Below are 23,932 nucleotides of genomic sequence, written 5' to 3'. Positions count from 1 at the left end.
AGGAATTTGAGACCCACGTTGGTGGAAAACTCAAAAAACAAACAGTGCTATCTAATGCTGGTGAAGATGGGCAACTCATACACGGTTGATGGGACTATAAATTAGTGCTTTGTTTCTGAAGGGCAATTTGATAATAATCATTAAGAGCTTCTAAAATAGGGACGCCTGGGTGGCTCAGTTGGTTAAGCAGCTGCGTTCGGCTCAGGTCATGATCCCAGCATCCTGGGATCGAGTCCCACTTCAGGCTCCTTGCTCGGCAGGGAGGCTGCTTCTCCCTCTGCCTCTGCCTGCCAATCTGTCTGCCTGTGCTCGCTCTCTCTCTGATAAATAAATAAAATCTTTTAAAAAAAAAAAAAAAGCTTTTTAAAATAAATAGTCTTTGATGTCATATCCACTCATACCTAAAAACGGGCTGTTGATTTTGGCTCAGGTCATGATCTCAGGGTCTTAGGATCTGCTCGAATCTGGCTCAGTGGGGAGCCTGCTTCTCCCTCTTCCTCTGCAGCTCCCCCTGCTTGCGCTGCTGCTGCTCTCTCTCTCTCTCTCTCTCATCAATCAATCAATCTTTAAAAATACATACATAAAGACGATGTTGGGTCTGATATTACAAGAAAAGTCAGCAATTAGGCTTTTTTTTTTTTTAAGATTTTATTTATTTATTTGACAGAAAGACAACACAAATAGGCAGAGAGGCAGGTAGAGAGAGAGGAAGCAGGCTCCCTGCTGAGCAGAGAGCTCCAAGCGGGGCTTGATCCCAGGACCTTGAGATCATGACCTGAGCCAAAGGCAGAGGCTTTAACCCACTGAGCCACCCAGGCACCCCTAGCAATTAGGCTTTTTTGAAATTGGGCAGGTGGTTTTCAGGTCTGGTCTCAGACCAGGTGAGCTGACTCCCTTCTGCCACTGAGAGCCTCTGGAAAGAAGCAGGGTGGCAAAGACTGCCTTTGGCACAGCCCTCCTATCCCACGGCAATCCAGGCCCCTCCTGCCCTGCCCTGGCCTCTGTCCCAGAAGGCCTTGCACCGCATGGTTTCAACTCATCTGTCTGAAGTGTTTACTTTGACTTATAAATTAGAGGTGGAGGGGTCCTTAGAAGCCTCCTGGTATGAGAAAGAGGACACTGAGGGATGGCTCACTGCCCCCCCCCACACACACACACTGGGCCCCCGTCAGCAGTGGAACAGAAGGGTCTGGATGGTAGCCAAAGATTAGAATGGTAATGGAGGCTGTTCAGCTACCCAAAGTTGTTCTGGACCCAAAGAAAAATTATAAATAACAATTTTCAGGCATTGTGACCAACAGGCTTATGATCCTTGTGAGTGTATGTATGTGTGTTTTAACTTTTTAGATTTTTTGTTTGTTTCTGCCATTGAAACAGTTGGGGGGATTTTTTAAGGACAGGAGTTATAAAGAGTGTCAGAGTGGACTGGGACTGAAAGTGTGCTTGAAAGATGCATCACAGGGGTGCCTGGGTGGCTCAGTGGGTTAAGCCTCTGCTTTCGGCTCAGGTCATGATCTCAGGGTCCTGGGATGGAGCCCCGCATCGGGCTCTCTGCTCACCAGGGAGCCTGCTTCCTCCTCTCTCTCTGCCTGCCTCTTGGTCTACTTGTGATCTCTCTCTCTCTGTCAAATAAATAAATAAAATAAAATAAAAAAGAAAGACACATCACTGAGAGTAGTGTGATGTTGTGGGAAATACAGTCAGCGTCTCACTGTTCTGAAAAGATAATGCTATGGGGAGCAGAACTAGCACCCCATACATCATAAGGAGTCAGGTGATGGCATCTGCCCCTGTGATTACTTAATGAAATAAGCATGGAATGGGGGTGATGGGGGCGAGGAGTGGAGAATGGTCATTATGCCAGACAGTAATTAAAAAGATGGGAACGGTTGATTGGAAGGGCTGAGCTCTTGTGGTAGGAGTTAATCCCTCTTCTCTTCCCTTTTCCTCTCCCTATTTCTTCCATCTACAACTCCTACCGGATTTATTCTTTTCTTTTGGTTCCAGAAAGGCCATCTTGCCAATCTCAGTGCTATGAAGATAGGATTGAGAATAGGTAGTTCAGTCTTCAGGTTTAGTTCCTAGAGCATGTGACTGTTGGCTCCAGGATTCAAGCCCAATGTCTTTTTCATGGGAAGCCCTTCATAGGTGAGTCCTGGCTACCTTCCTAGCTCTATCACTAGCCACTTCCTTCATATCCACTGGTTTCCCACAGAAGTGGTCCCCAGACCCCCCCCCCCCACATTTTTATCATACCTGGAATAACAGATTGTTGGCTGTCCACTAAGCTCCTTTTCTCCTCCTTCTGGGGCACAGAGACCTCTCTCGCAGTGGGTTGTGGCCGTGTGACTGAATTCTGGTCAGCGGAATATAGAAATGACTGTGTACCACTTTCAGACCAGGGCTATGGAAACCTTGTACACACAACCCTTCAGATTTCCTTCTGCAGTGACCTTGGAAGCCTTCAAGTGGAGAAGGCTGAGTCCCAAGATGGGAGAAGCCCCGCTCATTTATCCCCACTTGGAAGAAAGATTCCCACCAAACTTAGCCTAGGATTTAGCACTAAGCAGGTAAGAAATAAACATCTATTGCAGTGGATCACTAAGACTTACAGATTTGTGTATTAGAGCAGCGAGCCTTATCTTAAAACCACCAAACCCGTGAACTGTTCAAGCTTCAAGGCCCTGTTCACCTGCCCTCTCCTTTAGAAAGCCTTTTCTGATTCCCCAGGCAAGAGTCCTTCTGTGTGTGTCCACAGTCCTTCAACGACGCACCACTTAGCACTACTCCCATCCCCAACACGTATCTGTGCATCTCTCTTCACATTGGGCCATCAGCTCAGTGGAAGCAAAGATACTGATGTTCGCAGTTCTAGATTTTAGCAGAATGACCGTAGGTGTGCAGTATATAAAAATTCTAGATTTTAGCAGAGTGAAAGATAGTAGGTGTGCAGTATATGAAAACTAATTCCTTCCCGGATATGTGTCGTGTTCCTTCTATGTGTGAGACACTACTCTAGCCCTGGGAATACAGCAGTGGGCAAAACAGATAAAAAATCCTGGTCCTCTACATTTTAAACCCTGATGTTTGCAGTGTTTTAGACACTGGCCTCCTTGTATTTTAAGGAGTGGTTTAAACTGGGACTTAAATACTAATTTGACATCATAGAGATGAGTGTGTAGGAGACCGCTGCCACCTTCAGATGGTGTTATTTCCTCAATCTTTTAAACAATTCTGCAAGCTAAAATGTTAAAAAAAAAAAAAAAAATCTCTGTAGTCCCAGAACTTGCATCACAGTGCAGAGGAGTAACTAGGATTGTTAAGTAAATACATGTAGAGTAGCAATACTGGGGACGTGTGTGCCAAAGAAGAAAACAAACTGGAGGGAGGGGGTAATTTCATTTATTTTTATTTTTCTTTTATCTTTATTTTATTTTTTTTAAATTTTTATTTTATTTTAAAAGATTTTATGTATTTATTTGACAGAGAGAGCCCCAGCGAGAGAGGGAACACAAGCATGGGGAGTGGGAGAGGGAGAATCAGGCTCCCTGCTCGGCAGGATGCAGGACTCGATCCCAGGACCCTGGGATCATGACCTGAGCCGAAGGCAGACGCTTAAGGACTGAGCCGTGCTGGCGCCCCTGAAATAAGTAGTTCTTAGAAGGCCCCGCTGAGAAAATAGTGTTGTAGCAAATACCTGAATGAAGTGAAGACCTAAGCTATGAAGGTGTTTGAAGGGAAAGTATTCTGGGCACGGCTGGAGCAGATTGAGTGAGGGGAAGAAAAGAGATGAAGTAAAAGGGACTGTGTGTGTGTGTGTGTGTGTGTGTGTGTCTGTGTATGGGGGAGGAAGGCAGGATGCGTATACTTTTGACAGACTTTGGTTTGTATTCAGAGGGAAGTGGGGAACTACTTCAGTATTTGAAATAAGGAAGTGATCTCATCTGATACACATTTTAATAGGTTCACTCTGCCCGCCATATTGGGAGGAGACTGTGAGAGAGTCAGAGGGAGGGCACCAAGTCACAGGCTATTGCAAGAATCCAGGTAAGAAACAATGGTAACGGGGCGCCTGGGTGGCTCAGTGGGTTAAGCCTCTGCCTTCAGCTCAGGTCGTTATCCCAGGGTCCTGGGATCGAGCCCCGCATCGGGCTCTCTGCTCCGCGGTGGGCCTGCTTCCTCCCTCTCTCTCTCTGCTTGCCTCTTGGCCTACTTGTGATCTCTCTCTCTCTCTGTGTCAAATAAATAAATAAAACCTTTAAAAAAAAAAAAAAAAGAAACAATGGTAACTCGTGCTCGCTTCGGCAGCACGTATACTAAAAAATGAAGAAAAGAAAAAGAAACAATGGTAACTTGAACCAGCATGCTATTTTGGGTATTTTTTTCAAGGTATGATTTGTTGACAGATCAGGTGTGGAATATGGGAAAGAAGTCAAGGATGACTCCAACGTTTTTAAGCTGAGCACCTGGAAGTCCGAGGTGCAGTTTAAGGAAATGAGAAAACTCTAACAGGTGCGGGGTAGATCTGGAATTGAGATTTGGATTTTTGCCTGGTGTGCCTATAGACAGACGCAAGTGGAGATGTTGAGCTGGAGGTGTGTGTTACATGCCTGGAATGGAGAAATCTGGGCTAGAATTGCAGATTTGGGAGTTGTCTGCATATAGATGGTATTTAGAACCGCAGGACTGGATTAGATCACCAAAGGAAGTGAGTGTATAGTGAAAAGAAAACAAGTCCAAGGACAAAATCAGAGGCACTCCAGAGTGTAGAATTCAGGAAGGTGAGTGAAGCTCTGAAAAGAACCAACTCCATATGAGTTGCCAGGAGTAGGAAGAGAATGAAGACAAGAGTGGTCCTGGATGCCAAGTGTATATAGCATTCAAGCAGAAAGAACTCAGTTGTGTCAAATTTCACAGTTAGATTAAGGAACTTGAAGTCAGCATTGAGCAAAGGATTTACCAAACGAAGGTCACTGCTAACCTTGTTTGGAGTTTGCTCAATGCAATAGTGAATGGATGTAACTTTTCCCACCATTTATTATTTGGCCAGGAACCAGGTGCAAAGACTAGATCTTTTTTCTCCAGCAAGAGTTTGATGAGTTTGATAAATGGTTGTAAAATGGATTGAATGAAATGGCTTCTCCTTCAGTGTCTGGCCCATCCCATTTCCTACTTTATTTTCCTTAGAATTGTGGAGGGTGGGAAACCGCACAAACTTCCCAAACCCTGGAAGCCAGGCTATCTGGATTGGCGGTGTTTACTTCTCTGTCCAATTCCACAGCACCACATAGTACCCTAAGCCCTTCAGGGCAAAAAAAGTCATCAACATCCAAAAAGAAATCACTGGAAAACATGGGACTGCAGACTTAAGTAATGCAGTTCATTTAGTTAGGCAGTTGGGAGAAAACACACTCATGAGATAACTCATCAGTGATCAATAAAATATTTTCTTTGAAATATTGATGATTCAAGGCATATTTACATAAAATACCAGTGAAAATTTAAGTCAGAACAGCTAGAGTTTTATGCAGTGTTCTCCGCAAAGACGAAGACTCTCTCCCTGGCCTAGTCTTCTACAGTAATCTCTTTTGAGTATTTACTCTGCACCAGGAACTGTGCTAAGAAGCATTTATGGGCATTTAGCAAACTAAATCTTCACAACCATCCTACAAGAAAGGTACTATGGGGGCACCTGGGTGGCTCAGTGGGTTAAAGCCTCTGCCTTCGGCTCAGGTCATGATCCCAGGGTCCTGGGATGGAGCCCTACATTGGGCTCCCTGTTCAGCAGGGAGCCTGCTTCCCCCTCTCCTTCTCTGCCTCCCTCTCTGCCTGCCTCTCTGCCTACTTGTGATCTCTGTCTATCAAATAAATAAATAAAATCTTAAAAAAAAAAAAAAAAGTATTGTGGACATCCCCAGATTATAGACAGCAAAATGGAGCCCGGGAAAAAGACTGAAGGGACATTATATGGATTGAGTATCTTCCCTAGTGAGAGATTCTTAGGAGAGGACTGATCTTCACCAGACGTGTCCCCTGGACAGGATGAGAAAGACCCCTACACTGCTTCTAGAAGGCACCTTTTCCTGGGAGGGCGTGAGGGCATAGGCTGAGGCAAGTGGCCCTGGGAAGCAGCCTCCTGAGAGCTAGACTGGGGGTTGAGGGTGTAAAGGAGACTGCAGAGAGAAAAGAAGGAAACAAATAGCCCATCTGTTGAGCTTTCACCAGGCTCAAACATGGTCACTATTTAATCCTCAGACACCTTTAAACTAAAAAGATATTGACTCCATTTTATAGGTAAAGAACCTAAAGCTTAGAGAGGGTAAGTAATTTCTCTAAGGTCACACAAATGTTAGCAAGGGGAGAAAGCAGAATTTCCCCAGTTATATGATCTCAAGGCTAAGCCTTATCACATTCCCCAGAAAACTGGAGGTAGAACAAATGAGAGGTTCCTAGAGATGCACTACTGAAAGGCAGCCAGTGAAAAGAATTCTGGGGGCGCTTGGGTAGCTCAGACAGTTAAGAGTCTGACTCCTGGTTTCGGTATAGGTCATGATCTCAGGGTCCTGAGATCGAGTCCTATGTGGGGTTCTTTGCTCAGCAAGGGCTTGTCTTTCCTCTGCTCCTCCCCACCCCTGCTCTTCTGTCTCACTCACAAAGAAGATCTTAAAAAGGAAGGAAGGAAGGAAGGAAGGAAAGAAGGAAGGAAAGAGAAAGAAGAAAGAAAGAAAGAAAGAAAGAAAGAAGGAAAGAAAGAAAGAAAGAAAGAAAGAACCAATTAATTCTATACAGTCTTCCCTGGCCATTCTTGGCTGTATGTGTATTGAGAGGCAGTCCATTTCTGTTATTCAGGGAGCAATTATTCCATTCTAATGGCAGGTTCAAGGGCATTTGCTCCTCTTGGTTTTCAACCATTTATTTCCCTACTCTTTTTTTTTTTTTTAAAGAGCCTTTTTTTTTTTTTTTATTAAGATTTTATTTATTTATTTGACAGAGAGAGAGATCACAAGTAGTCAGAGAGGCAGGCAGAGAGAGGAAGAAGCAGGCTCCTAGCTGAGCAGAGAGCCTGACGTGGGGCTTGATCTCAGGACCCTGGGATCATGACCTGAGCCGAAGGCAGAGGCTTTAACCCACTGAGCCACCCAGGTGCCCCTATTTCCCTACTCTTACAAGTTCCTCTGTGAGGACCAAGGGAAAAGCAGAATGCTAACCATCCATGTAGGTAACTTGAGAAACGTCTTATTAGGGATATGGTTGGAACAAACTGCATACATGATATTTTATACAATTTTGTCTGCCCAAATTATCTGGAGCCCACATTAGTTCTGCTCATTGGGATCAGTAAGAAGTCACAGAGGGTCCTTACAGGTCTGTGGCCATTTGGTTTATGGTTGTTCAAAAATTTACGATAGTCACCAGCAACTAACTGATTGACCAAACTTTAGTCCTCTAAGCAGAATGGTGGACTCTCAGGGCTCAAGCCTCTCAAGAGGCTGTCTAGACTCACCCAGTCCGGGCCCCTCACCCTGGGAGGGAGCTCCCGTCTCCCAGGTGCCACATGGATGCCCTGGTCCTTTGCTGCAAGTCCTGTAGTGATGTGGCCCTCTGTCTCAGCAGGCAGCTCTCAGGACTGTGACCAGTGGGACTTGCTAGAAATCTCTTTTGGGCCACCTGGGTGGCTCAGTTGTTAAGTGTATGCCTTCAGTTTGGGTCATGATCCTAGGTTTCTGGGATCGTGCCCCACAACGGGCTCTCTGCTCAGCAGGGAGCCTGCTTCTTCCTCTCCCACTGCTTGTGTTCTCGCTTTCACTGTCTCTGTAATAAATAAATAGAATCTTAAAAAAAGAAAAAAAAGAAATCTCTTTCTGTACTGAGGCACCATCAGCCTCCCACTGTGGCTTCCATATATTTCCGCTCTCAGAAAAACTCAAAACCTGTCTAATCCTCGTCTATGACCTAATTCTTCAAACATCTGAGGACAATACTGTTTCTGTTTTCTGCTCCTCCATCACCCAGTAGTTTAGTGGGGAACTTTAAAGTTTATTATTTATTTACTTTATCCTTTCAAAGCAAGTAAAAAGTATTACTTTTTGATTACATTATGATGCTGGCCCTTGTGCACCCATCCCCAAACTCTTGCTCCTTTTCTCCCCACCCCCTTTACCTTCTTACATATTTCTTTGGGCTACCAGATCCCACTGCGGGGGAGACCCTGGTCGAAGCATTTAGAATGCAGTGATTAATAGAAAATGGCAGCCATAGACTAGAGATTAACTGTGGTGTGTGTTTACAAACTGTGCCTATAAACTGCATAACTGCGGGCAATTTTTCCAACCTTTCTGAACTCCACTTCCTAATCTGTAAATTGGAAATAATAAGCATACTTAATGCGCGGCTTGCGGTCGGTATTAAACTAGTGTTCCAAATCATTAGCTTCTGGCACTTAAGGTAGCTGTCCCAACTATCATCTCGCCCTTCACCTCACCGGGCGTGGAAATGGGGCTAGAAGGGGGTGAATAGGTTTGTTAGAGGTCACAGCTAGTGAACAGCAGAGCAGAAACATAATTTCAGATCCTTGACCCCTGGCCTTCCTGCTCCCCACTGCTTTTGCTGGTGTCCGCAGCCATCTACCATGTCACCCCTACAAAACAAAACAAAGCATACAAAAAAAAAAAAAAAAATCCAACAAACTCACCCCTTATCCCCCCCATTGCTCGCTACACTGGGAAGCCTCTACCAATTACCAGTGACGAAGTCCGTGAGTTGGGGCGTTGGCTTTTTCCCATTTAACAAAGGGGAGGGAAAGACATGGAAGACCCCCGTTCCACAAGAGTAATTAAAGGGTAATGGGAGTTCTGGGCGGGGCCGGGTCTGCGAGAACTCGCGGTCACAGCGCTCCTGTCATTTGCATTCCAATACAGCTACTTCACCGGCCCAGCCCCGCCCGCCGGCGGCTCCCGCACCCTCTGGCCGGCGGCCTGAGCACCTGCAGCGCGTAGGTGGAGGTGCGCGAGCCGGGCCAGACTGCCGGGAGCCGGACTCGAGCGCCGGGCGTTCGAGAGGCGGGGTCGAGCCGTACGTCCCGGCCCGGGGGCGTGGCCTCGCGCAGGTGCGCCGAGCGGCTCGGGTTTCACTGAAACTTACCCAGGTCCCGGGAGGCTCCAGGAGATACTTGGATTGGCGCAGGTGAGACCGCGGCTTCTTCGCCGAGCGGCGAGGGGGACTCCGAGTTTCGAATCACTGCCGGCGAGTGCCCTGCCCGCCCGACGTCGGGGCTGCAAGAAGGATGCGTGGCATAAGCGCGGCGTGGCTGCTGGGGGGCGCCATCCTGCTGGCGGCCTCCGTCTCCTGCAGTCCCACCATCCAAGGTGAGAAATTGGTCAGGGAGGGCTCCTGTAGTTGAGGAGCAGGGGTCTAAGGCACACTGGCAGGTAGTGGAAGCGGGCAGGTGTGCGAAGGGTGTCCTGCTGCCGCTGCCACCACTTCCCGCATCCACCTCTACGTGACTTCGATGGGGATCCCTGCGCCGGGAGGGCTTACCGGCTAGGACATCCTGGAGAGGCAGCGGTCCCTCCCTGCCCCCTGGTTGGCTTTCCGCCAATACTAAGGGGCTGACCCCTCAGGACCCTTTGGAGTTAGTTGGCTCGGAGCGGTGTGGAATGGGTGAGAGCCCCGGGCCTGAGAAACATCTGTGTCGCGTGTTTTTTCTTTTTAAAGATTTTATTTATTTGACAATGAGATCACAAGTAGGCAAAGAGGCAGGCGGGGTGGGGGAGCAGGCTCCCCGCTGTGCAGAGAGTCCCATGCGGATCTCGATCCTAGGACCCTGGGATCATGATCTGAGCCGAAGGCAGAGGCTTAATCCAGTGAGCCACCCAGGCGCCCTGTGTCGCTTTTTGCGACCCCCTTGGGCTTTTGGAACCGCGTCTTCGGGGTGGGCTCACGTAGTTCCAAACTTTCCGGGAGGTGGGGCGCAGAGCTCCTCCGGTACTGTGGATGCCCCAGGTCTGGAAGGGCTGGACCCCGCTGGGTCTTGGGCCCAATGAGCGCTCAGCCTCGAGTTTTAGACAAGTTGCGCGTCGCGCGGATTTTACAAATGGGACTTCCTGGACTGTGCCTTCTATTCGGCCAAGTGATCTTACGGCCCCGGCTTTCGGGCCTTTGTGTGCCACACGTAGCATACTTTGGCGGGCACCCAGGTGTGTACGGCCGAGGCTGCCAGCTCCGGGAGTGGAACACCGAGCCGCATGGGAGCGGCCGGGCGGTGCTGACTTGTGCGGAGGCTGCTGGTTTCCCCCGTTGTGCTGCGCGGGATGTGCTCCAGCCTGTACTCCCGGGGACGGGGTCTCCCCGGCTGAGCGTGCCTCTGCCGGCCTGGGGGTTCCTTGGCAGGAATCACGCTACTGCGTTGCTAACGGCTGGCCGGCTGTTTGGAGCTGCCAGAGTAGCCTTAAATGGGAGGTTTTCATTTCCCTGCGAAATTTGCAGACCTGCTGTAAAAGGCGGGTCACTTTTTATCTTCTTCGTAAAAGCATTGTAAAAGAGCAAATCACTGTCGGTTTGAATTATGAATTAGACTTAAGAATGTGACCCTTCTTCCTCTGGAGTTGCAGAAAAGGATGTTATATATACTTGAAAACTGCACCACTATATACATTTTTATTGGTCGGCCTTAGAGTGAAGGCATTTATTTATTACCAGGAACATTGAAATTGTGGTGAACACTTTACGATTTGCCTCTGTCTTTTAAAGTTGGTCCCTTAGGGGCGCCTGGGTGGCTCAGTGGGTTAAAGCCTCTGCCATCGGCTCAGGTCATGATCCCAGGGTCCTAGGATGAAGGCCCGCATGGGGCTCTCTGCTCAGCGGGGAGCCTGCTTCCCCCTCTCTCTGCCTGCCTCTCTGCCTACTTGTGATCTTTGTAAAAAAAAAAAAAAAAAGACTTTTTTTAAAAAAAGAATGCTTCGGCTTTAAAGTTGGACCCTTTAAATTCCGGGGCAAAACTAAGGATGTGCAAACATTAAAAACAAAAAAAAATATGTAGGTGTAGATGACTGAATGCTTTTCTGATTTAGACAGTTCATAGAGGAAGATAGCCCTGAATATTTGACTGACTGTTTACAAATTGAGAGGACTGAGTTGGGGGGGAGTGCGCACTGGTTCCTGGAGAATATAGTGAAATTGTTTAACGACAACAACAACAAAACCAAGTTACTTGTTAACCAGAACTATTTAATATTGCTCCTTGAGGGTTTTGTTTTGTTTTGTTTTCCCTTCCCTCCACAAACTTTCATTCCTTTTGCATAGTAACTTTCCTAAAGGCTTGGTAAAGTGACAGACATTAAGGTAGGTGGAGCTTTTCTCAATGGAGAATGATTGAGAAATAGAGCATCCCAAGGTTTTTATGCCCCTTAGTATACTTCTTTGCTCATCCCTTCATAGTTTGACCGATATGCATGCTCTTCAGTTTCCTACAGGGCAGATACTGGGTTTGATTTTCTTCTCAGTTTTCTTTTTTTTGGACTGACTCCGGGAGGGCAACTCCACCAAAGATACAACCTTCTCATTTTACAGAGGGGGGCCATGAAATTGGGGTGGGGGTAGGGAAGACACTCCATCAGACCACATTTGCATTCCTGTCCCAACAGTAATTGACAGTTGTTTGTGTAAATAAGTTTAATTTTGTCTCCACACTGGATCGGAAACTCTGAGAGGCCAGGGACCCTAGTGTCGTCATCACCACCATAGTCCAGCACAGTCTCATTATCTAAAGGAGGTCAATAAATACCAAAAGAGGAATGAAGTGAGTAGGTTTGCCCAGAGTGGCTGCGTAGGGTGGTAGCAGTTGGGGATTTACATCAGCTTGTTTTAGGCATTTACTATTTTTTTTTTTAAAGATTGTATTTATTTATTTGACAGAGAGAGACAGCAGAGAGGGAACACAAGCAGGGGAGAGTGTGAGAAGGAGAAGCAGTCTTCCCATCAAGCAGAGAGCCTGATGCAGGGCTCTAATTCCAGGACCCTGGGATCATGACCTGAGCTGAAGGGTAATAACTGAGACACCCAGGCGCCCCTAGGCGTTTATTTCTTTCTGCCATCTCACAAGCCTGGGAAGTCCCCCGTGATGCATTTGTTTCTCTTTTGGAGCCTGAAAGTTCTGTTCTCTTTGTAACTGATTATGAATTACACAAGTAGTATGTGATCTAGACACGTTCTGGAGAGCAATAATGACCATAGTTGTGTGGAGGGGGAGAGGGAGAGGGAGAGGGAGAGAGAATCCTAAGAAGGCTCCACCCCAGGCACGCCACAAAAAATTTTTTTTGAAAAAGAAAAGTTTAATTAAATCGTATTTAGTACTCAGGGGCACCTGGGTGGCTCATTTTGTTAAGTGCCCGACTCTTAATCTCAGCTCAGGTCTTGATCTCAGGGTGTTGAGTTCAAGCCCTTCTTTGGACTTCATGCTGGGTGTGGAGCCTACTTTAAAAAAAAAAATCATTTTCGGAGTCCCGGGTGGCTCAGTTGCTCTAGGGTCTGATTTTGGCTCAGGTCATGATCTCACGGTCCTGGGATCAAACCCTGAATCGGGTTCCCTGAACGCTCTCTCAAATAAATAAATACAAATCTTTTTTAAAAAATCATTTTCAGGGCGCCAGGATGGCTCAGGGGTTAATCTTCTGCCTTTGGCTCAGGTCATGATCCAGGGTCTTGGGATCAAGTCCCATGTTAGGCTCCCCGCTCAGCAGGAAACTGGCTTCTCCCTCTCCTACTCCCTCTGTTTGTGTTCCCTCCCTCACTGTCTCCCTATCTGTCAAATAAATAAACAATATTTTTTAAGGAAATCATTTTCAGTACCCAAAGTAAACCACTGCTGACATCATACATCCATGCATAAAATACGTATTCACCCAAAAATCTTTCTGTGGGGCACCTGGGTGGGCTCAGTCTGTTAGGCTCTTGGTGTTGGCTCAGGTTATGATCTCATGGATCGTGGGATCAAGCCCCATGACTTGGTCCTGTCCCTCCCCCTACGCGTGGAGCCCTCTCCCCAGTAAATAAATCTTTGTCTTTTAAAAAATATTTTATTTTTTTATTTGATTGAGTGAGAGCACGAGTAGGGGTAGGGGCAGAAGGAGAAGCAGATTCTCAGCTGAGCTGAGCAGGGAGCCCAGCGTGTGGCTTGATCTCGGAATGGTGCAGTCATGACCCCAGCTGAAGGCAACCGCTTAGCTGATTGAGCCACCCATGTGCCCCTAAATTTAAAAAAAAACAAAAAACCAAAAAAACCACAACAAAACATTTTTAAATTCTACAGTTTGTTCTAGGAGGATTTACAATAATTTTTAAATTAGTCTTCTGTTAATAGATGCATTGGGTATTTCTGGTGTTTTGTAATAAGAGAGAAATATTGTAATAAATGTGAAGATGGGACTCTAAATTTGTGTTTGGTTTCTTGCTTGCCTTGTGCATAGTTACTAATTAACCTGGATAGATGATGTTTTGGTCAAGTCTGTGTTTGACTTTCTTATGGTTTTATTAGCTAGGCAAGTGTTGAGATGAAAACAGCTCATCCTGAAAGAACAAATGAAAATTTACTAATGTGTACCTGGGGTGGGGTGGGGGGACAGGGTCCTCTGGTATTTGAAGCTTTTCGTTTTCAGCCTATGTTCCCAGAGGTTGAAAGCAAATAGATTTGGGGTGAGGGAGTAGTAAAGAAAAGGATACAAGAGGAGAGAGAGTTAACACAAATAAAATACTTGCTCAGTACTTGTGGTTTGGTGGGAGGAAAGGGCCACGGAAGGATGCTTCAAATAGCAAAGAGCAAGTAGTAGTTTCAAGATCTATATACGTATTTAAGAGAATGGGGGCAGGGCAGAGGGAGAGAGAATCTTAAGCAATGAGTGCAGAGTGGGATCTCACAAGCTTAAGATCACGACCCCGGCCAAAGCCAGGCACAAGCCCGAGATCATGACCTCTGCTGAAGCCAAGAGTCAGATGTTCAACTGACTGAGCCACCCAGGCGCCCTACAGGTAGTAGTTTCAAAGTTAAAAGTTTTTCATACATTTTTCTTGAAAGTAAACCAGAATTGTTCTAAAAAGGTGAAAAATCCCCCATTCTCTCTCCTCTCCAGTCTCAGCCGACTTCTCTGGACAAACACTATATATTTTGTAACAATAGAAGGATTTTATTGTATATACTCTGCAACAGTCATTTTTCTAACATTACCTGCTCATGGTCACTGTAGGGAATTCTGTGTAGGGAACTTTTATAGGGGGGAATATTATTCATTTTATAAATGTCATAAGTTACTGAACGAATCTTTTAATTTTTTAAATTTAATTTTTAATTAAATAATTTATTTATAATTTATTTTAAGTAATCTTTGTAATTATTGTGGGGCTCGGACTCATGACTTAGAGATCAGGAGTTGCATGCCTTACCGACTGAGCCAGCCAGGCACCCCAAACTGGTCTTTTTAATGATTGTTGAGACTAGCATTTTGTTTTGTCAGGATAAACAATAGTGCAGTAAATATTCTTGTATATTCAGTATTTCTGTGCATATTAGCTAGTATATGTGCAGGGCAAATTTCTGTAACTAAGTTGATAGGTCCTGGGGCAAGTACACTTTAAATTTTCCTGTTTTGCCACGTTGACCTCCAAAAAGATTGTACCAGTTTACATTCCTTTGACAAAGAAATTCAAACAATGTAGAGGTGTGTGAAGAAAAAAAGGAAAGTTCTCCCTTCCCCACCCACTTTACAGAGATGGCTTTTTATACTTTGGTGGATATCCCTCTAGATTTCAGATGTTGCATATAAATGCGTATTTTGTTGTTCTGGAAGCATGTTGTTCTGTCAGTTGCTTTTTTCTGTCCACAATAAAGTGTAGTTATTTTTGCATTTCAGAGATAGGTAGAGTGTCTACTATTAATGTTAGGGACCATCTGGGGATTTGGTAAATTAGGAATAGGGACTGATGAACATTGTTTATTTCCTGTTGCAGTGGGGGTGGGAAATGATTTTACACCCAGTCCTTCATATGTGTTCAAAATTCATATATGCATTTAATGTTTTCCCCACTATGAAATAGAAATGATTTTACCAAGGGGTGGGAGGGAGGTGCTCCTGGGTGGCTCGGTCTGTTGAGCATCTGACCCTTGGTTTTGGCTCAGGTCATGATATGAGGGTCGTGGGATTTGAGACCCCCATCGCACAGTGCATAGTCTGTTCAGGATTCTCTCCCTTTCCATCTCCCCCCCCCCTTTCTCGCTCATGCATGGGTGCCCTCTATGTCAAATAATATCGTTAAAAAAATGATTTTACCCTATTTACAGGTGGGAGATTATTTGTAGGTAGGTAGGTAGGTAGATAGTTGGGAGCTGGGATAGTATCAGTTCTAGACAAGTTCTGTGAGTCTTGGTGACTGGTACAGAGCATTGCATGGGGTAAGCATCTGTGCACTATGCTGAAAAGACATTAAGGATCTCTGAGTAGCATCTTGATGTTCACTAGTGTTAAACAGCATGCTGTTTTTGTGCTCTGTGACCTGTACAGTGCATACAGTTAACAAGAGTGCTGTTTTTGATTGAGACAATTCAAGGACGTATTTTAGAATATTCTCAGGAAATTGCTCTCAATCCCTCCCTCCCTTTCCTCTTTTTTTTTTTTTTTTTTTTTTAAAGTGTTTCTTGGGTGCCTGGGTGGCTCAGTGGGTTAAGCCGCTGCCTTCGGCTCACGTCATGATCTCAGGGTCCTGGGATCGAGGCCCGCATCGGGCTCTCTGCTCAGCAGGGAGCCTGCTTCCCTCCCTCTCTCTCTGCCTGCCTCTCTGCCTACTTGTGATCTTTGTCTGTCAAATAAATAAATAAAATCTTAAAAAAAAAAAAAAGCATTTCTTGCTCTTTTTCCCCCCTCTTTATTTTAGTATTTTTATTTAAAACAAAATTTGATCTCTTTACATCAAACTCCTGACCTTATGTGTTTGATACTATGGAGAGTTTTAAACATCTAAAAGTAGATTATAGTGAATCCATGCACTCCACACTCGGGTTGTAGTGTGTATCATTACTTCTTTTATTGCCAACTAGTATTCCATTGAATGCATATACCACGTTTTGTTTATCCATTCATCCATTGATGAACTTTGGGGTTGTTTCCCCCTTTTCTAAAATTTTTAATTATTTTTTTCATTTTAAAGATTTGTTTATTTGACAGAAACAGTGAGAGAGGGAACACAAGCAGGGGCAGAGGGAGAGGTAAGCAGGCTCCCTGCCAAGCAGGGAGCCTGATGTGGGGCTCAATCCCAGGAACCCGGGACCATAACCGGAGCCGAAGGCAACCGCTTAACCGACTGAGCCACCCACGTGTCCCTGGGTGTTTTTTTACTGTGGGTTTTAGTTAGGTATCTGAGGAATACTGTAATATATAGCAATATTTTATTTTACGTATTTATTTATGTTCCTTTTTTAAAGATACTGTTTATTTATTTGACAGAGAGAGACTCAGCAAGAGAGGGAACAGAAGCAGGGGGAGTGGGCAAGGGAGAAGCAGGCTTCCCGCTGAGCAGGGAGCCCAAAATGGGGTTCGATCCCGGGACCCTAGGATCATGACCTGAGCTGAAGGCAGATGCTTAACAACTGAGTCACGCAGGTGCCCCAATATTTTGTTATTTTTAATTTAAAAATAATTCATATGCTTTTTTTTTTTCTTAAAGATTTTATTTATTTATTTGACAGAGAGAGATCACAAGTAGACAGAGAGGCAGGCAGAGAGAGAGGGAGGGAAGCAGGCTCCCTGCTGAGCAGAGAGCCCGATGCGGGCCTCCATCCCAGGACCCTGAGATCATGACGTGAGCCGAAGGCAGCGGCTTAACCCACTGAGCCACCCAGGCGCCCCAATTCATATGCTTCTTAAAGCATTGTGAAAGACATTGGGTAGAAGGAGAGTTGGGCGTATCCTAAGTGCTTAGTTTCCTGTGGCTGCCTTAACAGTAGCCACTAGCTGGTGGCTTTCAGCAATAGAAATTTATTCATTCACAGTTCTGGGGGGCAGAGGTCTGAATTCAAGGCACTAGCACATCTGAAGACTCTCGGGGAGAATCTGTTCCGTTTTTTTCCAGCATCTCATGGTTGGTTTTACTTGGCATTCCTTGGCTTGTTCCTCAGCATTGTTCCAGCCTCTGCCTCCATCTTCATACGGTTTTCTCCTTTTGGTCTTGTCTTCTGTTTTTCTCAAGTGTCTGCCTGCCTTTCTCTTAGAAAGACACTTGTCATTAGATTTGGGGCCCACCTAGATAATCCAGAATGGTGTTCTCGTATCAAGATCCTTAATTATGTCTATGAATATCATTTTTTTTTAAGAGAAGAATTTTATTTATTTATTTGAGAGAGCACACACACGAGTACATAAGCAGGAGGGGAGAAGTGGAGGGAGAGGGAAAGAGAATCTCAGGCAGACTCCCCACTGAGCACAGAGCCTGATGTGGGACTGACCTTAGGACCCTATGATCATGGCCTGAGCAGAAATCAGGAATTAGATGTTCAGCTGACTGAGCCACCAGTTGCCCCCCAAAGATCCTTTTTTCCCTCCCTCTCTCCCTTCCTTCCGGTCTTCTTTATTAGAGAGAGGAGAGACAGAGCACATGGAGGGGGAGAGGGAAAGGGAGAAGCAGACTCCTCCCTGAGCAGGGAGCCCAGTGTGGGGCTCAGTTCCAGGACCCGTGGGTCATGACCTGAACCAAAGGCAGACGCTTAACTGACTGAGCCACCCAGGCACCCTCCCTCCATGAACACTTGGTTAGGCGGGATGTAGGCTGGGTGTGCCATTTGTGTGTGGTTTCTAAAGTTGAATGCACATACGGAAATGACACCATAAATTGTTGGTACTTGCTTGAAAGTCAGAGATTTGTCTGAACACAAATAGTGCACTGACATGTTCAGTGACCCTGAGGTCAGAAGACTTGCCTGCCAGCTGGCCTCCGTAGGAAGGTTTCCAGGAGGCCCACACAGAAGCAGGGAAATCCCTGCCCATGGCTTGCACTGTCCTTGTGGGTAGAGAGGGAATGTCCCTTGTGCTCCTGGAAATCTCCCTGTGTCAGACTTTGGGAGAGGGAATGACTGGCCAGGCTGGATCCTGTCTCACAGCCAGAGAGAGATGGCCATTATACAACAGTTAGGAGCTAATAACTGTGGATAGTTTGTAAAACAATAAATTGAAATACTCAGTTTCTTTTGAGTCCTAGAAATCAATGTTCTATTTCACATGTATCCTACAACCTTCTAATAAAAAAAAAAAAATTGTAAAAACAAAGAAACAAAACCCAATAATCCCATCACCTGAAGAAAGCATTTATAAGCCTTTTGTATACTCCTTCTGTCTTTGTCTAAAGTTCTTTTATTTAAGGATTTTATTTACTTACTTGAGAGAGGGAGCGCACATGCAAGTGGTTGAGGGTGAGAAGAGGGGGAGGAGAGGGAGAGAATCTCAAGCAGACTCCACACTGAGCATAGAGCGAGGCAGGGCTCAGTCTCATGACCTCATGACCTCATGACCTCAGTGGAAACCGAGAGGCAGACACCTAACCAACTGAGCCACTCAGGAGCCCCTGAAGTACTTTTATTTAAGCCATTACTGCTGAAAGAGTAATCCCTGTAATGACCCTTGTCTGCCTTGCCTTTTTTGTATAGGAACCAATAGAACCTCCAAAGGAAGAAGTCTCATTGGTAAGATTGAGAGCTCCTCTCAGATCACTGGGAAAGGAGTTACCGTGGAACCAGGCTTTTCTGTGGATGAGTTTGCTGCCTCCGTCCTCACTGGAAAACTGACCACTGTCTTTCTTCCAGTTGTCTACACAATTGTATTTGCGATTGGTTTGCCAAGTAACGGCATGGCTCTGTGGGTCTTTCTTTTCCGAACAAGGAAGAAGCACCCTGCTGTGGTTTACATGGCCAATCTAGCCTTGGCAGACCTCCTCTCTGTGATCTGGTTCCCTCTGAAGATTGCATATCACATACATGGCAACAACTGGATTTACGGGGAAGCTCTTTGCAAAGTACTCATTGGCTTTTTCTATGGCAACATGTACTGTTCCATTCTCTTCATGACCTGCCTTAGTGTGCAGAGGTATTGGGTCATTGTGAATCCCTTGGTGCACCCCAGGAAGAAGACAAACATTGCCTTTGGGCTCTCACTGGGAATATGGCTGCTGATTCTGCTGGTCACCATCCCCCTATATGTTGTGAGGCAAACTGTGTACATTCCAGCCCTTAACATCACAACCTGCCATGATGTATTGCCTGAGGAGGTGTTGGTAGGGGACATGTTCAATTATTTCCTCTCTCTGGCCATCGGAGTCTTTCTGTTCCCAGCCTTCCTCACAGCCTCTGCCTATGTGCTGATGATCCGAACACTCCAGTCTTCTGCGATGGATGAAAACTCGGAAAAGAAGAGGCAGAGAGCCATCAAACTCATTGTCACCGTCCTGGCCACTTACCTGATCTGCTTCACTCCTAGTAACCTTCTGCTTGTGGCCCATTATTTCCTGATTAAAACCAGGAGCCAGAGCCACGTCTACGCAGTGTACATTTTAGCCCTCTGTCTTTCCACGCTCAACAGCTGCATTGACCCCTTCGTCTACTACTTTGTTTCCCAAGACTTCAGGGATCACGTGAAGAACGCGCTCCTCTGTCGAAGTGTCCGTACTGTGCGGCAGATGCAGATATCCCTCACATCACAGAAGTTCTCCAGGAAGTCCAGCTCTTACTCTTCGAGTTCAACCAGTGTTAAGACCTCTTACTGAGTTATTCAGCGTCTCTGTAAAACCACGGGGGGATGTGGAACCTGCGTAATGTACGGGTGTGTTTCTGTTGTTCTCTGACCCAGTGGATCTCACCACACACCATGTATATGGAGCACCTCTGAGGATGGCTAGAAGCTCCCTGTTACCATGAAGGAAGTCTCTCAAATCAACCAAGATGGCAGTTTCAGAATTCCTCTCCTCAGGTGCTCCCGGAAATGGAACTAACAGAAGCAGACTTCTCAGAAGGCAGTGAGAAAACAGAAGCTCAGGGTCACTAGTTCTTACTAGCGCTGACGTGAAGGCATAGTTCGTAGGAGAACCTTACAGCCGTGTGGGAGCTTCCGTGTCCTCTGAGATGAGCAGTTCAAGGGACTGACTGTATAGATGAGGAAAGTGAGGAGGTGAAGAAGCTATGTGAGTCGGGGTTGCTTCCATTCCAACCGGGGACAGTGGTTAGGATCGGACTGTAGACTTACAGCGTTCAGTGGGGTTCTTCTACACCTCCTGTGGATCTTGTTTAAAAATGGGGGTTCGTCAGACTCAGGAATGAGAGGGCTCAGGGTCTGAGGTAACTGCATTTTAACAGGATTCTGCCATGCACACTCGGGCTCACCCAGGTTTGAGAACCGCTGGTCTGGGTCCCAAGGGAGAAGCAAACTGCTGTGTGTCTCTTCTGTGAGAATACATTGAAGATTTTAAATGTGGAAACACAAAGTTTGTGTAACCTTATATCGACTCAATCTTCAGGTGATCTGAGATATAGATGGTTTCAGAGTAAGAGGGGATTTTACCACTTAGTGTTTTCTAGAATTATAGTTGAACTATTTATTGTTAGGTTTTTTTTTCACTTGCTACAAATACGAAATTGTAATGCCTTCACTATATTTGAACCACATCTGTTTGGAAAAGAATGCAAAAGAGATGTGACTTGTAATATATTTAGGGGGTACATATTCCAAACTGAATTTGTATAACTTGTATTTGTGAATTTTTGGAAATAATCTCATTGTAATGATTGATTTATAAATAACACATGACCCCTTTTTTTTTTTTACAACTTATTTTTGAGTTGTGTGTTTTGTGGGTTTTTTAAAGGAGGGTGTGGGAAACGGGAAGCCCCAGCATCACTCCTATAAAAAGCAATGTGATGCTCACGCCACATTTTCCTAGGTAAATAGGTAAATATAGTACATATTGCTTGATGACAGTTGTTTTCACATAACATTTTAGAATTTCTTCCATTCACTGTCTGTTCATTGACCTCCATTTTTCATGGATACAGACTCTAATTTGGGGATATATTAAGATGTATTTAGCCATTCCCCTAGCAATGTCTCCTGAAGTCTCTCTCTCTTTGTTTTTATTGTTTTTGTTAAAACGGTGCTGCACTGGACATCTGTGTAGACATGTTTGTGAGTATTTCTGTAGGATAAGTTCCTAGAAGTGGAATGACCAGGTCAGAAGTCAGATTACCATTTTAAATTTTGGTAACTCTTGCCAAATTGCCTTCAGTAATTTATATTTCAATCAGAATAGTACATTTGCACCTGTTTCCTGAAATGCTCATCCATATTTAGTCTGTCAGTCTTTTACAATTTTGCTAATCTGACTAGAAACAGAATCTTACTGTCCTAATTTGTATGGAAGCAGCATAGCCTTGTGGAGAAACAGAGCTGGCGTCTGACCCCCTCATAGTTGGTTTCATGAGCTAAGGGAAGATCCTTCTCTGTGCCTTAGTTTCTCAGTTGTAAAATGAGGATAACGGTATTTTCCTTACAGAGGTATAAGGATTAAGTGTTTGGCACATGTATGCACTTGTAAATACCATGGAGCACTGTGACTTCCTCTCTGACTGCTGATGAGATGTCATTTCTGCTCCGCCCCCCCTTCCGCTTTCAGTGCCTGTTTATACGCTTGCCTTCCCTGAACACACTGCTTGGTGTCTCATAGCAGGCTTGGGTCGTCTTCATTTTACAGGTAAGAAAGCAAAAAGGTGGTGGACACAGAAGAAAAGGAAACAGAAGCAGATGGCTCACAAGGGCCCTGCAGGTAGTGTATGGACTGATCCAGTGGAAAAACGTACTTTGGTTTTTGCATTTCTTTATTAGTCATTTTTATCATACATGCTGGTATATTAAACTGAACAAGAGCATATGATATGAAAATTTTCTTTCCTACCTATGCCCATTCTCATCTCCCAAAGAAAACAAATTTCTATAGTAACTTATTTATAAAATATATGTATTCTATATTAAATATCTTAAATATATATCTTAAATATTATATATTAAATATCTTAAATACATGAATATATAACATGTGTACACATGTTAACTTATAAATCCATTAATGTGGATCTTCCTAATTTTTTAAAAATATATTTTTTAAAGATTTTATTTATTTAGAGAGCAAGCACAAGTTGGGGGAAGGGCAGAAGAAGAGGGAGAGACAGACTCACAGACTGAGTGCAGAGCCCCACACAGGGCTCAGTCCCATGCCCCTGAGATCGTGAACTGAGCTGAAATAAAGAGTCAGATGCTTAACCAACTGAGCCACCTACCCTTTTTCATTACTTTTAATGACCAGGTAATATTCCCTGTATGGGTGATTATTGTTAGTTTCCTAAGGAAGAGGGTTTTTGTTGATGTTGGTTCATTTTTCATCAAACTTCTTTTTTATTTTCATTTTTTAAAGATTTATTTAAGTATTTGAGAGGTTGCTGTGCATGCCAGCAGGCAGGGGGAGGCACAGAGTGGGGGTGAGGAAGAAAGCAATCTCAAGCAGACTCCTTGCTGAGCAGGGACACTCAGTCTTACTGCCTGTGAGCCGAAACTGCAAGTCAGACGATTAACTGGCCCATCCAGGCACAGCGGGGTCCACATTTTTAAATCATCTGCAAATTTGAGTCTTTTGCACTCCACTGGCTCCATTCAAATTAAGAGGGCCATCTTTTTTCTTTCTTTTTTTTTTTTTTTTTTTAAGATTTCATTTATTATTTGACAGATCACAAGTAGAAAGGCAGGGAGAGAGAGTGGGGGAAGCAGGCTCCCTGCTGAGCAGAGAGCCCCTGAGATCACCAGGACCCTGAGATCATGACCTGAGCCAAAGGCAGAAACTTAACCCCTGAGCCACTCAGGCACCCCTAAGAGGGTGGTCTTAAAGTGAATGTGGATTTGTGCAGGCAACAATGCTTAACTGCCTGGTTTGGAGTTGTTTTATGGATATTTCCTGGGTGCCACTTTTGTCGTTCATAGCAGCAGTTTCAGACTAACTGATTTCCTGGTCACCAAGATTTCATAAGTCCTGGGGCTGTAATCTCATCAGTATGCATAGTTCAGTGATTATAACTTTCTTCCTGGAACTTGAACTCACTGGAGGCCCTTGGGAGGATTGGACTATGTTAACTGAATCAAAGGTAAATTTTGTCACTGCTCCCCCCAGTCTTATTGATCAAAGTCATCTTTCTGTGCTGCAGAGTTTAGATGTTGTCTTTAGGAGAGAAGTTTTTGATTCCACTAGTCAGAGGCATGTGTCATCCACCCCCAGTTCTGAAGAAGAAAGAAATGAAAACCTCTGGCAGATGAGTCCCACATTTTTTTAAAGCCTAGGAACCTCAGAGAGACGGGGGTTCTCCACACCTTGTCTTTATTTTTTTTTTTTTTTTTTTTTTAAAGATTTTATTTATTTATTTGACAGACAGAGATCACAAGTAGGCAGAGAGGCAGGCAGAGAGAGAGGAGGAAGCAGGCTCCCTGCTGAGCAGAGAGCCCGATGTGGGACTTGATCCCAGGACCCTGAGATCATGACCCGAGCCGAAGGCAGCAGCTTAACCCACTGAGCCACCCAGGCGCCCACACCTTGTCTTTATTAAGGAGAGTCTGAGCTGGCTCGGGTGTAGGCTGCTCTTGCCTCTATGAGTCAGTCATTTGGTGGAGTATTTCCCAGCTCTGTCTTTATTGGCGAGTGAGTAGGCTCAACTGGAGTTAGGGGCCATCTCCTCCTGCAGAAACCATTGCCTGAGCCTGCAGCCTCCATGGGGAGCTCCAGACAAGCCATCAGCACATAGCAGCAGTGTGAGTGGTTCTTTTCTCCATGCCACAAACAGTTCTGCAATGTTATTGCTTATTAAGTGCGAGTAATC

At 45.1% G+C, this 23,932-nt stretch overlaps 1 protein-coding gene across 2 annotated transcripts; it reads left to right on the top strand.

The window, feature by feature from the left end:
• Positions 1-3,954: 3,954 nt before the first annotated feature.
• On the top strand, positions 3,955-20,852 carry F2RL1 (F2R like trypsin receptor 1). 2 transcript variants are annotated; one of them, XM_045074428.1, is made up of 3 exons: positions 3,955-4,047; positions 9,146-9,365; positions 18,680-20,852. In XM_045074428.1, exons 2-3 carry the CDS (start codon positions 9,284-9,286, stop codon positions 19,789-19,791), a joined length of 1,194 nt encoding a protein of 397 aa, XP_044930363.1. In that variant the 5' UTR covers positions 3,955-4,047; positions 9,146-9,283; the 3' UTR covers positions 19,792-20,852. The 2 variants fall into 2 exon arrangements, with proteins under 2 accessions (XP_044930363.1, XP_012919159.1); XM_013063705.2 differs by lacking the exon at positions 3,955-4,047 and having other exon boundaries at positions 8,982-9,365.
• The last annotated feature ends 3,080 nt before the right edge of the window (positions 20,853-23,932 follow it).

This window comes from Mustela putorius, unplaced genomic scaffold (assembly GCF_011764305.1).
Source record: "Mustela putorius furo isolate JIRA1106 unplaced genomic scaffold, ASM1176430v1.1 tig00537350_pilon_pilon_pilon, whole genome shotgun sequence".
Taxonomy (NCBI): domain Eukaryota; kingdom Metazoa; phylum Chordata; class Mammalia; order Carnivora; family Mustelidae; genus Mustela; species Mustela putorius.
This window is presented reverse-complemented; position numbering and strand designations above follow the sequence as displayed.

Coding starts and splice junctions, on each gene's coding strand:
- F2RL1 (XM_045074428.1), top strand. CDS start 9,284: ATGCGTGGCATAAGCGCGGCGTGGCTGCTGGGGGGCGCCATCCTGCTG. Junction 9,366..18,679: donor CTGCAGTCCCACCATCCAAG/GTGAGAAATTGG, acceptor TTTTTTGTATAG/GAACCAATAGAACCTCCAAA.